The sequence below is a fragment of the Erpetoichthys calabaricus genome, chromosome 6 (genome assembly GCF_900747795.2).
Source record: "Erpetoichthys calabaricus chromosome 6, fErpCal1.3, whole genome shotgun sequence".
NCBI lineage: Eukaryota > Metazoa > Chordata > Cladistia > Polypteriformes > Polypteridae > Erpetoichthys > Erpetoichthys calabaricus.
In genome coordinates, this window is record NC_041399.2 from 135,247,119 (window position 1) to 135,264,522 (window position 17,404).

The window sequence follows — 17,404 nt, forward strand, 5'->3', positions numbered from 1 at the left end:
GCAGGTTTACAGTCATCCTCCTTCTTTGTGTTTCTTTTGAGATATTTTGGAACTTTTGTAGTTTCTTGTCAGATCATCTTCTGTGGGGCTTGCTAAACCAGAAGCCTACTGATTATAGCTTATTAAGCTCGACAGGGCGACCCTCATCAGGGCTGGCCAGTGAAACCCCTGGCCTGCCTCTTGTCTTATTTTAAGGGTGTCCTGTCCATTTTGCTATGTTTAAAACTCCATTTCACAACAATTGGAGTGAAGAGATTGATATGACAATGGTCCAACTGGACAGAAGTAAAACATTGAGAGAAAGTAATGAGTTAGGGGTGGAAAGTGAAAGTGAATGGCCATTTAGCCCAACAAACGTGTTCACCCTATTCACCTAGATTCTCCAAAATAACATCATTTTGAGATTTGAAGGTCCCTAAAGTTCTTCTCTCCACCACACTACTTGGTAATTTATTCCATGTGTCCATAGTTCTTTGCATGAAGAGAAACTTTGTAATATTTGTATGAAATCTGCTCTTACCAGGTTTCCAACTGTGTCCCTTTGTTCTTGTTGTGGAATGTATCTTAAAGTAATAACTGGAATTCACTGAAACTAAGTCCTTTAAATCTTTTAAAGACTTCTATGAGGTCCCCTCTTAATCTCTGTTTGCTTAAACTGAAAAGGTTAAATCTCTCCTCATGGTGCATGCTTCCTAATCGCAGAATCAGCCTATCAGTTTTCTCTGAATTTTCTCTACTGCTTTAATGTCTTTTTTGTAATATGGCGACCAAAAGTGTACACAGTATTCCAGGAGAGACCTCATTAGTGTGTTATGTATCTTAAGCATAACCACCCTTGTCTTCACACATTGTGCTATTCAACTTGAAATCCTATTAAGTTTATTGATCAGTGCTGTACTTTGTCTTGATGTAGATAGTGATGAGCTCACCATGACTCCTAGACTCTTCTCATAAGAGGCACTTACAATTTGCAGACCTCCCACAGAGCATTCAAAATAAAATATTTTTTACTTCACTCATGTAATATTTTACATTTACTTACATTAAATTTCATCTCCCATAAATCCACCCAAGCCCGTTTGCTGACCAAATCCCCTTGTAACAATCTAACTGATTCTACATTATCTACCCTTCCACCTAGTTTCGGATAATCCGCAGACCTGCATATTGATTTTTTTTCCTGTCCACATTGTTTATGTATATTAAAAACACAGAGAGGGCAGGAAATCTGTAAAAAAAAGCCCCAGAGATGTAGTAGAGTTTACTTTTTTCTTTTATTCTGTTCTTTGGATTCTTCCTTTGTTCAGTCTTCTGTTATAATTAGTTTTATAATGATACTTACTTACTTACTTGAGTGAGGGGTTTAATTGAAAGAATTAAGACTTGGGGAGATATTTACCAGGTGACATTAAATTAATATACACATAAAATATTGCACACAGTATAAATATATATAAATACACAATCGGTAAAATTGGAAATACACCTTATGAGTAGGACTATCTACTGGGCATGCAGACAGTGTAGCGAAGTCATTAAGCAGATCACAGTGGCTTATCCCAAAGGACAGATTTTACCTGTCTGGACTGAGATATTAAAGTATCACACATGAGGTGAGAGAAAGAATGATCGAGAGAACCAGTCAGAGATGGGATCTGGGAAAGATTAATGAGTATCAAGAATACCAAAGCCCAATATGCTCACCAAATCAAAATCATTGAACATACACAAATCCCTGACTCTGTAATAAGATTGTTTATGAACTAAAAACATACAAGAACTTTCCATGATATCCAGCAACAAGCCTAATGACCATAAACAACATGGCCACAATCATGCAAAAACACAAGAAATGGCAAAGTCTATGAGAATAAGCCAAAAACCAAAATGATAATGCAAAAATATATAAGTATAACGATAATAGTTTATAACTGAATACATAATGAAAGGAGAATATGTACAAAGCCAAAATTTGGACATACTAAAAACAAAACTATTAACAATAAGAAAAGTCACAAAATGTTAGACTATGTAGCCTGATGTGTGGAGTACAAGTTCAGGTGCTTGTGTCCAGTTCTGGTCACAGTAATAGGAACAAAAAAAGACATAGCGGCACTAGAAAAGGCACAGGAAAAAACACCTAGACTGTTGCCCGGACAGTGGGGTATGAGGTAGGAGGAGAGGCTGTTTTAGTTTAAGCAAACAGAGATTGAGAAAAGACATGATGTAAGAATTTTTGATTGGAATTAGTACAGTACTAAAAATATGTTCACCAACAAGAACACAAGGGTGCAAATGGAATCATAGTCTGGTTAAGGATATGTTTTACAGAAATGTTTGCAGGTTTTTCTTCATCCAGATAAAATTGCTCTTATATTCTTATGTTCTTATGTCAGGGACAGTGTAGTTCTGTGCAAGACAAATGTGAGAGATAAGCAGAGAGGGAGTGACCAATAGTTTAGAAGCCCATTGTGTGAAATACTGTATATGTGTTAAAATAATTGTCTATATTTAAAACACATTACTTTCCAAGATAGCTTTTTATTTCATATATTCCAATGGCTACTCATGTGTGTGCATCGGATTGTCAGTGAGTCACATTGTGGACAGGATAACTCAAACATAAATCACTCAATATGAGTGAAGCTTAGCTCAGTCTTATAAAAGCCTGTTGATTTTAAACAAAATTCCTGTAGCAGATTTTAGTCACAGAGATAATTACGAGTATAATAAAAATACATAAAGAAAAAATTATGATTGGGTGAAACTTTCAACTTTAAGTTTTTAATGAATTTAGATATTTTGGGCATGTCTTAACAAAATTTGGCTGCCTTTTTTAGTGATGTCTATGCATGTTTCTGTGGCTGAATGTGAGTTCATTAAAACATAAACCACTCAAATTGAGTGAAACTTGGCACTATAGAACTCTAGAAGCCTTTTGTTGAAGAAATGAGCAGGATCTTACTAGAAAGCAAAGGACTTTACTTGTAATGTTTTAAAAAGTGAACCTTTACACAGTTGTCAACAGCTTGGAGTGTTACTTGACTACTTGTAATGACCCCGACTCGGTTGATTCACTAACACAATGTCTTACTTGTGTTTCTAAATGGATGAATGGTAATTTTCTCAAGCTAAATAAAGAGAAAACAGAAAGTTTAGTGATTGGCAATAATGGATATAATGAGGTTATTAGAAATAAACTTGATGCATTAGGATTAAAACTTGGAGGTAAAGAATTTAGGGGTAACTGTTGACTGTGACCTGAAATTTAAATCGCATGTTAATCAGATCACTAGGACAGCATTTTTTCACTTAAGAAATATAGCAAAAGTTAGACCTCTTATATCATTGAAAGATGCTGAGAAATTAGTTCACGCTTTTGTTTTCAGTTGACTAGATTACTGTAACGCACTCCTCTCAGGACTACCCAAAAAAGACATAAATCGTTTGCAACTAGTGCAGAATGCAGCTGCTAGAATCCTAACTAGGAAAAGAAAATTCGAGCACATTTCTCCAGTTTTGATGTCACTACACGGGTTACCTGTGTCATTCAGGATTGACTTTAAAATTCTGCTTATGGTTTATAAAGCCTTAAATAATCTCGCCCCATCTTATATATCGGAATGTCTGACACCTTATATTCCAAATTGTAACCTCAGATCCTCAAATGAGTGTCTGCTTAGAATTCCAAGAGCTAAACTTAAAAGAAGTGGTGAGGTGGCCTTCTGCTGTTATGCACCTAAAATCTGGAATAGCCTGCCAATAGGAATTCGTCGGGCTAATACAGTGGAGCATTTTAAAAAAACTGCTAAAAACTCATTACTTTAACATGGCTTTCTCATAACTTCATTTTAGTTTAATCCTGATGCTCTGTATATTCAATTAATTATCATAACTATTCATGGTGGCTCTAAAATCCGTACTAACCCCTACTCTCTCTTCTGTTTTTTTCCCCCGGTTTTCTGTGGTGGCAACCTGCACCACCACCACCTAATCAAAGCACCATGATGTTCCTACATTGATGGATTAAAAGCCGGAAGTCTACATGACCATCATCATCAAGTCCTTCCATGAGAACCCTAAATCCAATGAGGACTGATCATTTATGTTAGGTAGAATGCCCAGAGGGGGCTGAGCAGTCTCGTGGCCTGGAACCCCTGCAGATTTTATTTTTTTTCTCCAGCCATCTGGAGTTTTTTTGTTTTTTCTGTCCTCCCTGGCCATCGGACCTTACTTTTATTCTATGTTAATTAGTGTTGTCTTATTTTAATTCTTGCTTTGTCTTTTTTTTCTTTTCTTCATCATGTAAAGCACTTTGAGCTACATTATTTGTATGAAAATGTGCTATATAAATAAATGTTGTTGTTGTGGTTGTACTGAAAATGTATTTTGTCCACTTATGCTTTGGTGTTTGCTTAAAAATTATCTGATAATTAAAGTAGAAAGTGCAGCTCTGCTATATTGCAAGTCTAAAATATTGTTTGGGCATGTATGTTTATTCTGCTATCTATAATGCAAAACTGAGCATATGTTTTCATAAGCTATGTCTAAGATATAAAAGCATGCTGTGCTGTTGAGCCTATAATGTCAGAAATGGGAGCTGAAGGAGCTCATTTTAGAAACAGGATTTTAATTGTTTGGACTTTGGATGGTTGTATAAGAGTGCTTCTTATAACCCCTGTTCCTAGTTAAACAAGCACATCTTACTATAGCTTTCTGACTCTCGTGGCAGAAGTGTGTGAGCTCTGAATAATCTTTTCAGAATTAAAGGAAATGTAATTGTAAGAAAGGCAAATTTGTCTTGGAGACAGAATGACCACAGCATACCCACATTAGCTTTATAAATTAGAAAAAAAGCTGATCAGAGAGAGAAGAGAAAGAAAGAAGGAAAAGTCAATCCAAGAATTTTTTGACTTCCTACTGACACTTGAAAAACACAAGAACTGGGCCACCTGGAAACACTAAACATCTAGCAATACCATGTTTTATGGTGTTCACACATTTTGCTTTCCCTTATGGTGCTATCTGTTTGATCTACTGTATAATCCCTGAATCAACAACAACAACAACAACAACAACATTTATTTATATAGCACATTTTCATACAAAAAGTAGCTCAAAGTGCTTTACATAATGAAGAAAAGAAGAATAAAAGACAAATAAGAAATTAAAATAAGACAACCTTAGTTAACATAAAAAGGAGTAAGGTCCGATGGCCAGGGTGGACAGAAAAAACAAAAAAAAACTCCAGAAGGCTGGAGAAAAAAATAAAATCTGTAGGGGTTCCAGGCCACGAGACCGCCCAGTCCCCTTTGGGCATTCTACCTAACATAAATGAAATAGTCCTCTTTGTAGTTAGGGTTCTCACGGAGTCACTTTATGCTGATGGTTATACAGACTTCTGGCTTTTAATCCATCCATCATTGTTGGAACATCATGGTGCTTTGGGTAGATGGTGGTGGCACAAGCCACCACCAATAGGACACCGGAAAAGGAAACAGAAGAGAGAGTAGGGGTTAGTACAAATTTTGAATGAATAGTTATTATAATGAATTGGATATACAGAGTGTCAGGATTAAATTACAGTGAAGTTATGAGAAGGCCATGTTAAAGTAATGTGTTTTCAGTAGTTTTTTAAAGTGCTCCACTGTATTAGCCTGGCGAATTCCTACTGGCAGGCTATTCCAGATTTTAGGTGCATAACAGCAGAAGGCCGCCTCACCACTTCTTTTAAGTTTTGCTCTTGGAATTCTAAGGAGACACTCAGTTGAGGATCTGAGGTTGCGATTTGGAATATAAGGTGTCAGACATTCCGATATATAAGACGGGGCGAGATTATTTAAAGCTTTATAAACCATAAGCAGAATTTTAAAGTCAATTCTGAATGACACAGGTAACCAGTGTAGTGACATCAAAACTGGAGAAATGTGTTCGGATTTTCTTTTCCTGGTAAGGATTCTAGCAGCTGCATTCTGCACTAACTGCAAACGATTGATGTCTTTTTTGGGTAGTCCTGAGAGGAGTGCATTACAGTAATCTAGCCGACTAAAGACAAACGCATGAACTAATTTCTCTGCATCTTTCGATGATATAAGAGGTCTAACTTTTGCTATGTTCCTTAGGTGAAAAAATGCTGTCCTAGTGATTTTATTAATATGCGATTTAAAATTCAGATTACAATCAACGGTTACCCCTAAGCTTTTTCACCTCCGATTTGACTTTTAATCCTAATGCATCCAGTTTATTTCTAATAGCCTCATTGTATCCATTATTGCCAATCACTAAGATTTCGGTTTTTTCTTTATTTAATTTGAGAAAGTTACTATTCATCCATTCTGAGATACAGGTTAGACATTGTGTTAGCGAATCAAGAGATTTGGGGTCATCAGGTGCTATTGATAAATACAGCTGTGTGTCATCAGCATAGCTGTGGTAGCTCACGTTATGTCCCGAGATAATCTGACCTAATGGAAGCATGTAGATTGAGAAGAGCAGCGGACCCAGGATAGAGCCTTGTGGAACACCATATAGAATATCATGTGTCTTTGAGTTATAATTACCACAACTAACAAAGAATTTTCTCCCTGCCAGGTAGGATTCAAACCAGTTTAAGACACTGCCAGAGAGGCCCACCCATTGACTAAGGCGATTCTGAAGAATATTATGATCAATAGTGTCAAATGCGGCACTCAAATCTAAGAGGATGAGAACAGATAAATGGCCTCTGTCTGCATTTACCCCGCAAGTCATTTACTACTTTAACGAGTGCAGTTTCTGTGCTGTGATTTGTTCTAAAACCTGACTGAAATTTATCAAGAATAGCATGTTTATTGAGGTGCTCATTTAACTGCATAATGACTGCCTTCTCTAGAATTTTACTTAAGAAAGGCAGGTTAGAGATGGGTCTATAATTTTCAAGAGCAGAGGGGTCGAGATTATTTTTCTTAAGTAGGGGTTTAATTACCGCAGTCTTAAGACAGTCTGGGAAGACCCCCCGTATCTAATGACGAATTTACTATGTCAAGAACATTATCAATAAGCACACCCGATACTATATATAGCAACCTTTTTCTCCTGTCTGTTCTGGTGCTCTGTCTAATTGTCTTGGGTTACAGAAGTATTAAACCACCACTACAGTCAGTCCTGATCATGTGTAAGAGTAGAGGATTTGGGCACATGTTGTTAATGTCTGGTATAAATGAGAACAATGTCACCCTAAGACCATACCATGACAAAAAAATGGATTTTAAACTGTACTCTTTTACATGTTTTGTCATATTCTACACCAATGTGAAACTTTAAAAACTCACTTAAGCATGAGTTTTGTTCAGGAATGTTAATTTGTTTAGCATCAAGACATTAAAACATTCTTAAGACTGTGATGGGTGGATACTGGTGCTGGTCACAACAGTAAGACCAAAATATTAACTAATAATTGGAAAATCAGTCCATTATGTTGTAGATATCACAATCCTGGTATAATCTTGTTCTGGGATTTCATTTTAAATCAACAGCACAATAAAAAAAGAACTGAATGTTAATTTTGAATGAAGATTTGGGATCTGTGATCTTTTGTACATGTTATTTACTATGCACATTATTTTTTCTGATAATATCAATTCAGCTGTACAGTTTGCACTTCAGTCATACAATGATTACCTTTGGCCTTCTGCAAATTGTTTTTGGAAGGCTGAGTTCTTTTAGCTGATCAACCAACAGCCTGTAAGTTTCCTGTAGGAAGAAAAACATTTCGAAATGAGAACAAAATGGTATGATATCTTAATACATATGCAGTACAACTATGAATGTGTAAGAAAGTGATCACCTTACCAGAACAAATTTAAAAAGCCAAATTTTGTTTGTAAATGGATAAAAACTCTTACTTCAAGAAAAGCTTACTGTACAAGCTATTCTTCTCTCGGACAAGAACATGATCTCAGATGTGTAAGTTTCAAGTCTTATCTTGATCACATAACACTTGACTCTATACCACTCCAGCTTACCTGTCCATAAGTACATCAACACTGCAAAGTCAATGAAAAGTTTAAGACCCCTTATATGTAAATGCAAGGACAAAGTTTTGGTACAGTGTTTCACTGAAAGGTAAATACCTGAATGGTTCCTTTTGAATTAGAAGTTTGACTACCTAGAACATGGAGCCTGGTCATTCTACAAGGGTTGATGAGAATGGGTTGAACATTTTCAGAATTTCTGGCTCGGTAACTATAGAACTTAACTTATATATTGCTGGCACTGCCTCCTTTGAGGATTACTTGTCCGGTGGGTTTGAAAGTTCTTAAAATTATACCTTTCACTGAGGTAAAATTGCACATTCCAAATTTTTTACAGTGTTCTAAATCCCCTCTTTCCTCCATGTTTTTGAACCTGCAACCCCACTCTACATAAAAATCTCTGGAATGTCACTTACTCTTTCTTCCCTTGTTATCTCACATCTTTTTTTTTCTTCTCTGACTCCTAAAGATCTTAGTTCTCAGCAATACATTTTACAATGGAGATTTGTCTATAAAACTCTTCCCTACGCTTTGGTTGGCTACTTGATCTTCCACACTCTACCCTCTATTGTTTAAAAGTGTGACGTAAACTAACTTGAGGACTTTTAAAAAGACACTTTTCCTTTTCTATGTTAAATCGGCCTATTATGTTATAAGCAAAGTGTACCTTGTTTGTAATTTTTTTTGTATTTAGTGGAGAATTACCTGAATATTTTAATAATTATTCTAAGTAAAAAAGTCAAAGATTTACAGAATTGTAAGTAGAGTTTTAGGAATGTTGGCTTTGCATGTTTCATTTCTCTAATAAGAGATAAGAACTGCTTTGAATCAGATGTATAAGAACTGCTACACCAAAGCACATACTGTATACTTTTGTGTCTTTAAGCTGTTTTTAAGTTATATAAATATGCTTTGCTATAGCCTCGTGCTTCTAATGTCAGACATGTGAGCTCCCAAAGCAGCTGATTTTGGAAACAGGGTTTTAGTTTTTTCTGTTTCCTTATAGATAGAATCATATCTAAGGATAACTGTAGAAGATCAGACCATTGAGCTGATGATATAGAACAGGGAAGACAAAGCCTCTGCCAAGACATCAAGCAACTCTGCCACCTGGACATTGGAACACATCCTGGATATGTTGCAAATCTTCATCTGGGTATAGAAGTGCAGAATGATGCAGGTTATGTAGCATGTATTGCCAAACTCTATTTGTTTTCATTTATGACACTAGCTATTTATGAAAATGTCTAAAGATTAAAACTCTACATTTCTTTTCCTGCTTGCACTATGCTTTATTCTTCTACTGAAGGTTCCTTTGTCAGCTAAATAAATAAGGAATGAAAGAGGACACTTCCAACATAGTAGCTACACTCACAAGCATACCTGGAAGAAGTCTGAAGGAGCTATTGAGCAGAAGGCATTGGATGTGGTGTAGCAGGTCCATGGCTATGAAAGATTGGCAGCTTTTAAATAATCCTTTCGCAATGTCAGTCTCTGTGGGTGCGATCGTGTAGCTGCAGGGAGTTGATGGAGTAATTGGAGCAAGTTGCACCTGCACGTGAGGGTGCGATTGTTCTCAATTGCTTAATCGGCTTCCTGCAGTGTGCAATTGAGGCATTGCGCCCACGGAGCCATATAAGAACGGGCCGGCACAGCAGGAGAAAAAAAGAAACTTAAAGGAAAGAAAGGCTTAGAGATCAAGAGCAGCATTGGAGGCGAAAGAAAGATGACGAGCCAGCCAGCCAGCATGAAAGAAAGAGGTCAGTGCGGTCAGCGAAGGATCGGTGCTCAAGGGAAGGATCGCGCCCACTGAATGGGAGAGAGGGTGTGATCGTGGAGGAGTTTGCCCTAGGGATCTCAGGGACAACTACGAGTGTGAGAAAGAAGGTGGGAGGACAACCGACCCCGAGTGGTCTGGCAGACGCCAACAGAGGCAGCCAAGACAGGGTTGGTAGTGTGAGGACCGTGGCAGCTGAAGTCGCTCCCGCTGAGCATTCCTTGGGTGAGCTGGAGATACTGGGAAGGAGCTGTGCTTGGCTGGTGTGATCCCAATGTCTGCGACAGGATTTTAGTCTGGATTTTACCTTTTTATGGATTATTTATTTGACCATTTTGAATAACAGCATTGTTTTGGACACTGATTTTGTTTTTTTGTTGTTAATGAAAGCACTTCTGCACTTTGCACCTTTCCCCTTGCTTCATTGGTGTCCTCATTTTCCAGCTCATCCGGTTACATTACCGACGGTGTCAGGTTCAAGAGGCTCCCAAAAGGAAAGTGGGAGCATGGAGCAGAACCCGCATCATCACAGTGGACCATACTGGTGCAAGTGCATTGCACCTGTGAACTATACAGTGATCCCCCACCTATCGCGGAAGTTACGTTCCAGACCCATCAGTGATAGGTGAAAATCCGCGATATAGAAAGACCATATAAATAAACATTTTTTTTTTATAGTTTAAGCCTTAAAATATCCCTCCCACACACTTTAAACACATGTAAACTTATTAAAACACACTTTGTAAACATATATGATATGTGGATGTCGGGCTAAGGATATGAGTAACATCTCTCTATTATAAAATATTTTAACGTCATGCAAGACAAGGCAGTGAGACAGAACAGTGAGAACAGCTGCTGTACAGGCTTTTAAATGATTGACGGACAGAGCGACAAACAGAATAAGCATCTTGGCAGAAGCAGCACAAAGTCCACTTCTCCTTAGCGTGCATTCACCTCCCCCTTTATAACATGAAGTGGCAGTAGCGTATCACACCTCCAGGGAGTGGGGTGGGGGGGAGGGGTTTGAGTGAAGCAATCGAGACCAGATCATCTCGGACAGACACTTTGATGACGCGCCCTGCTTACAAACAATTTAAAACAAGTTCACTGACATCTAACCTAGCAGTTGTTGGAATGCTTTTGGTAGACAAACTTCAGGTGCTCCCAACTCTTAAAACAACGACAACATGCAGCTTGCCAGCAGCAGCTGCAGAAACCCAGCAGATGATCCAAGCACCTCTCCTTAGCGTGCGTTCAGCCTTCCCCCCCCCCCCCCCCCTTCAGAACGCACAGAGCGACAAGCAGAGCAAGCATCTTGGCAGAAGCAGCACAAAGTCCACTTCTGCTTAGCGTGCGTTCAGCTCCCTCCTCCCCTTCACAAAGCGAGCGGCAGAGACGCAAAGTGGCAAAAGGACAGCTGCTGTACAGGCTTTTAAGTGATTGACGCAAAGTGCGACAAGCACAACACACAGCAGGCCAGCGGTATTAGCAAGACACCAGCTGAACCGATTGCATCTCTTTAGCGTGCGTTCAGACCCCCCCTTCACAACGCGAGCAGGGGTTTAAGTGCCACGAGAAAGAGATTTAACCACGCCCGGGCCAGGAAATAAAGGACAAATATTATTTTTACAAAAGTAAAAATGAAAACAATGCATATGTAACAATTCCCATGAAAATAACAATCTCTTTAAATTGTTTATCCGGTAAACCAAACCCGGGGGTTGGGCGAGAGAAGCGAGCGGGGGGCGGAGCCCCCTAGTAATAATAATAGTATTAATAAATCCACGATGTAGCGGGGAGATGATAGCTGAACTGCGATATAGTGGGGGATCACTGTATACTCCCAGAGGCTGACAGGCTTAAGAATAGGTAGACAAAAGTCATGGCAGAGGTTAGACGTTACACTGTGTGGGCACGTTAAAAAGAATATGCACAGTTAAGAGAAGATATACATTTGGAGGAGTGGTATCACAAAAACTCTTTCCACTCTAAAACAGGATACCAAACTGAAGAACATATGTTGTTGCTCAAAGAATCCTAATCACAAGTATACAGAACTCCATTACTTCCATATATTCCACCTGACCTCTTGTAAGTAATGCTCAATTGTCCTTCTTCTAGACCTCCTATATTCCCTGTGCTTTGCTGCTGTGAATGGACATTTCTTCAAATACTAAAGTTCTCCCTTAGTCTCCTTGTCCTTCTTCGATTTCTGTTCCCTGTCCTCGATACTAAATTTTTTTTCCTAACCTAACCAAATTAATGGAGACATATCATGAAAAAATATTTAACTGCAAAGACAAGGCATTATTAACTGATTGTGAATTAGCAATATTTGGCAGTTGTACAACAGATCTGATAATTAATATTTTTGTTATGCAATATGAGGCATAAAAAGAGACCTAAAGATGCAGTATCAACAGTGCCTAAATTGCATATGAATTGGTAAAAAATATACAAAATTACTCACTGTGTCAAGGGAAACATTGCCAAAAATAAGGGCAACAAATGCCACATATAGAATAAAAAAGACAAACAGAGGTGACAAGTTGAAACTTAATGACTGGGATATACAGACAATTTACAATATTGTTGCTAAAAGTACAGCCTCAAAAATTACGCCAAAATTTTTTTATGTAGTCTCAACATAAACTGTGTGCTGTACACTTCAAAAAGCTGGAATTTAAGGTAGGGCTGCTATTTGGAAACCACTTGTATCCAAACCCAGGACACAAAGGCGCATGAGCTGGAGTAAGGAGCACAAAACCACTAATTCATAGAAACAGTAATATGGTTGGAAGAGCCATCCTTCACCCCGTTTTTTAATTCTGTAATGAAAGGTAAATAATAAATTGCGTTGGGAGAAAGTCAAAGAATATCTTCAACTTTCAATGTTTCCTGCCAATCTCAATTTAGGGTCACAAAAAGTAAGAGTGAGTCAAAATATTCATGTACCTCATTATAGCATGAAGCATTTTAAAATTTAATTTTCATCTACTGTAAATATTGAAATTTTTATTGTATCTGATCACACAGAACTTATTAGTCACCAAAACAACAGTGAACGAGATAATAGTAAGTAAAACTACATAGAAGAGTGGATTTCATAGCACTATTTAGATGGAAGGTGACTATAAATTGACTCAATTTTTCATTTGTCATGTATGTAGTTCAAGGAAAAATGGGTAACATTTTACTTTTAAATAAATAAATAATTTATTATTTTTAAATTTACTAATAATTCATTAACAAACAGTATACTGCTTAACAGATTTTTAGTTTATGTACATTCAAATAGTTATAAATGTTATTAAATGATAATTCATATACAGTACCAGTAACACTTTATGATAAGCTTATTAACTAATAATTACCAAACATTATATCCCTTCCTTAATTCAAACTTTGATGTGGTGGAGGGCTTGATTGCCTCTGAGACCCAATCAGCTATTCAGATTAGAGTAAAATCTTTAAGGTTTAACCAAGCCTGTAAGGTGGGAGGGTACAGGCTAAACTAAAAGGAATCAACCACCAGCTAGGAGGCAGAAACTTAGCAGTAGTCTGGTAGACGGAAGAACACTAAATTGGCAATGGTGGGATAACTTATGGAAAGTGGATAGCATTTAGAGGCAACAACTGAAAAAAAATTATCCATAACAATTGAATTGCTGGGAATGTGAGGTAACAGGGGACCCATAACATATCCTAAAAAATGTAATAATAAACCATGGTGATACACTACTAAAGAAGCCAGTCTGGCAAATGAGATGTCAGATAACAAGGTAATGTTAGGCTTGCTTGGTCTGGGGATAGTGGAGCATAAACAATACTTGCATCTGGTTACTGGTTAATATGAAAATTGAAATTTGGAAAAGAAGGATAGTAAAATGGGGAGAACTTAATTAGACAGGTAGGAATCCAATAATTTAATGAAGCTGTCACAATGCTGCCACATGAAATATTAGTGTGACAGAATAGATGGAGAATATGAAAGTAGACATTATGGGGATAGCAGAAACACATTAGAAAGAAAAAAATAAAATTCATAACATCATTTCCAAGACTGAATTATAAATACAAGGCAATCTATTCTGGAGGACAGGAAGGTAAGAAAGGAGCAACTTTCATTTTAAATCAAAAAAGTAGTATGAAGTCTTTGGCCTGCTACCATGCTACAAAGAAAATGCAACAGTCATCAAGCTAAAGGTGAAGATCTATGAAATGGCGATAATCCAAATGTATGGCCCAAAATGTATCAGCAAAGGAAGAGGAGAAGGATACTTCTATAAAGACATAAGGAAAGTGATTAAAGAGAATAAGAACTTATGGGTAAGTTGATAATTAATGGAGATTTTAACATCAAAGTAACAAACATAAAGGTGAAGAGTATTATTGGAGAGAATGGAGAGAAACTGATAGAATTTTCCAAAATGTACCATATGGTAGTCACAAATATTTGGTACCAGCAGAAAGAGAATCGAAGACCAACATGGATATCACCAGATGCAGTAAGAACATCTGTAAGATGTGTTGTAAGATTAAAATTGGTATGTTGAACTATCTGCAGATTTATTTAGAAAAATATACTATTAATGGTTGAAATGTTCATTTCAAAAAAATATTAAGGTAAAGTAAATAAACTGAATTGATTAATTATTTTTAACACTTTATTCCTTATCCGTCATGAGCCAAGTGTCAAAGTTAAGCAGCCATTCATTCTATCCTTTCAAAAATCAACACTTCCTCTAGGGGGCGCCCATTATAAAGAATTTATTTTTCTCCACTTTACTAAAGATTACCTCTAAGCATTTACACTGGCAATAACATGAATGATAATTATTGTTTTATTAAAAATATGTTTGCTTTCCACTTTTCTCTTTTAGTAATATTTGAGTGGTGGTTTTGAGGCTAGGTATCTGCACTGGCAATTGGAATGTTGCCGTTTCAAATCCTGTAAATGCCAATAATTCCTGCACTGCTTCAAGTATACTTTCATTTATACCCTTTCATATTTCTTCTGGTTGTTCTTTCATTTCCTTACTTTCCATCTTAAGGTGAAATCTCCTCAAATCTTTTCACTTTGTTGTGGTCTTCTAGCTCAGTTGTTATTAACCTGTTAGCCCTGCACATTATGAGATGGTCCATGGCTGCGATATCAATTTGGCATTAAGTGCTTTGATTTTGCTCTGATTCTCCCTATGTTTTTAGTGATCATATACGTATTATATGTGATAAACTGCTTTATTTATGCCTTATAGTAGTGTACCTTGAACTATGGGTTATTAACCAATGTTTGTTATGGGTGGTCACATGATTGTATAGTAGCAATTTCTGTTCCAACAGCCCATATTCAGCTGTACTGCTGGCAGAAATGCTGTCCAGCAGCCATCCTCCACCACTACCAGCAGGTCACTGGAGACTCATAAACTGGGAGATTGCAGTGTGTATGTGTCCATACCGTGGATGAGATATCACACAGATAATGGTATAGGGGTTAAATGGGACTGGATCTGCAGGTCTAGCAGCATGAATATTTCATTCAAAAACAAATAACAAATAGTTTTAATCTTGATCAATTTCAGGGGCCCTGTGGCCTACATTAACCCCTGCAGCCTATATTAGCTCCTGCAGAAGTCCAGTCTTGGTTTCAGGGTTGTATACTAAAAGCAGTTTCAGCAGTCATAGCTAACTAGTCGGTGCCTCATTGCAAAAATGACATTTGTGGAACATATGTTAAATGGGTCAAATGGGAAAATGCACAATTGGTGAAAGAAACTAGAACAGATAAAACTATAGAGACAAAGGAAAGCAAAGAGGAACACAGGGTGATGATATAAAAAATGGCCTGCATCAAAAGAAATGGGAGAAGCTAAAAAAAGGTAGAAAATAAGGAGTAGTGAAAAGTAGTCATTACTATCCTTCAAATCCAATTGAAGAAGGCATATGAGAAGAAGAAGAGGCACTACAGAATGCATGTTTGCAAATACTTTATTCATTGGTTATACATCTTTTTGCAGTACCTAATTTAAAGTTTAAACTTTTCCATTGTAAATGTTTGTAAAGGTTTATTAATGAAAGTAATAAAATAAGTGCTACCAAAAAAGTGACCTTAATGAACAAAATGCTCCCATTTAGCACTTAACAAAACATTTTATCAGTTTGACATGTACAATATTATCACAGCTATGAAGACAGGAAGAGGCAACATTAGCTACTTTTCCACAAGTGCTGTTCCATTTACTGTACATAAAATTATTGAAGGTTAATTTACTATATTTACTAGTTAACAATCCATCCATTCACTCATTTTGGAACCTATTTGATTCAGCTCAGGGTGGTGCCATTTCCTTTCTGGTAGGGCACACTTTCGCTTTACACTCCCTGACCTCTTACCAGTTAGTCTATCATGCACATCTTTGGGACATGAGAGACAAATCAATGTACCTGGAGAAAAACCCAAAAGATACTGCGAGAACATGTTTAAGTGCCACACAGCATCTGAGATTCAAACCCATGTGAGGCAGCAGTGTCATAATCTAACTGATCATTCACTTTACTCAGTCATTATTATTTATGCTCACTGATAGGCACTACATTCAGCAGGTTGGAAAATGGATGGATGGATGACACAATGCAGTTATGGAGTGAATAGAACACTGACTCTTCTAATGACTTTCTGGTGATTACATGATTCTGTTTGAAGGAGATGATTTCCTCTGAGTAATCTCTTTTAAAAAGTAAACTATTTCCACATCATCTAATAAACCATCTTTTACTTGGAACAACTAAGGCTCACTTAATGTGTTACAAACGTGCCTGCTTACCTGGCTCATTTTCCCTGCTGATGCTCCTGCAACGATGAAGATAATGGAAGTAAGATATACTTGGTTTTACAAAAAACTTGGATTCATTCAATAATCCAACTCTGCTGATGTTTACCTTTTATATTTAACTCACAAACAGGACTACACTTTACTTCTTTCATCTCTTCATGCTGCCACTGAAAGATAAAGACAAAAGAAGATTATTTTTAGCATGTGACTGCTACATTACACTTGACAAAATAATATGCAAAAAAAGAGAGCATTAAAAATGATTAGGGTCTTTCTTTTTATTGGCAGCAGTAAAGGAGAATGTATTTCCTCATGTGTAATATTTAGTTATTTAACTATTAGAAATAATTATTAAACCTACCTCCATAAATCGCCTTTCTCTGCTAAAATCTGAAAAATCAGATCTAGTCAAAACAGCATTGCTCCTTCTCATGGTAAAAAATGTCAAATGAAAGGAGGCTCTCATGGAAGGCCTTGTTAATACACTTCTGTTGTGTAACAGACCGGTTACAAGGCGAGAGTAAACTCGCCATAAGCTATCTGCTGTCTCCAAGTAACAAACTGCTTCACAAGGTGCTCGGATTACTTTGCCACCTTTTATCTCCTATTATTTCAGGTAACGTGTCTGCTTCCAAAAACAGGACTCCCCACAGGCATGCAAAAGCTTTTAGTGTGACTGGATTGAGATTATTGGTTGCTTCAACTTTAATGGATCGAAACAGGCTGTTTTCAGAGAAAACAAGTTCTCTTGTCTCAAGTTTGGAGTTCTTTTTGTTAAA

General features: G+C 37.1%; 1 protein-coding gene across 1 annotated transcript in view; it reads right to left on the reverse strand.

Moving 5' to 3' along the window:
* The window catches only part of LOC114653946 (uncharacterized), a 29,481-nt gene extending 12,337 nt beyond the window's left edge, over positions 1-17,144 (reverse strand). Inside the window, exons 1-4 of the mRNA XM_028804468.2 lie at positions 16,987-17,144; positions 16,732-16,792; positions 16,617-16,642; positions 7,660-7,731 (exon numbers count right to left, since the gene is read on the reverse strand). Of these exons, the coding sequence (XP_028660301.2) occupies positions 7,660-7,731; positions 16,617-16,642; positions 16,732-16,792; positions 16,987-17,091 (264 nt within the window). The 5' untranslated portion in view covers positions 17,092-17,144. The remainder of the gene's footprint in view (positions 1-7,659; positions 7,732-16,616; positions 16,643-16,731; positions 16,793-16,986) is intronic.
* Positions 17,145-17,404: the final 260 nt, after the last annotated feature.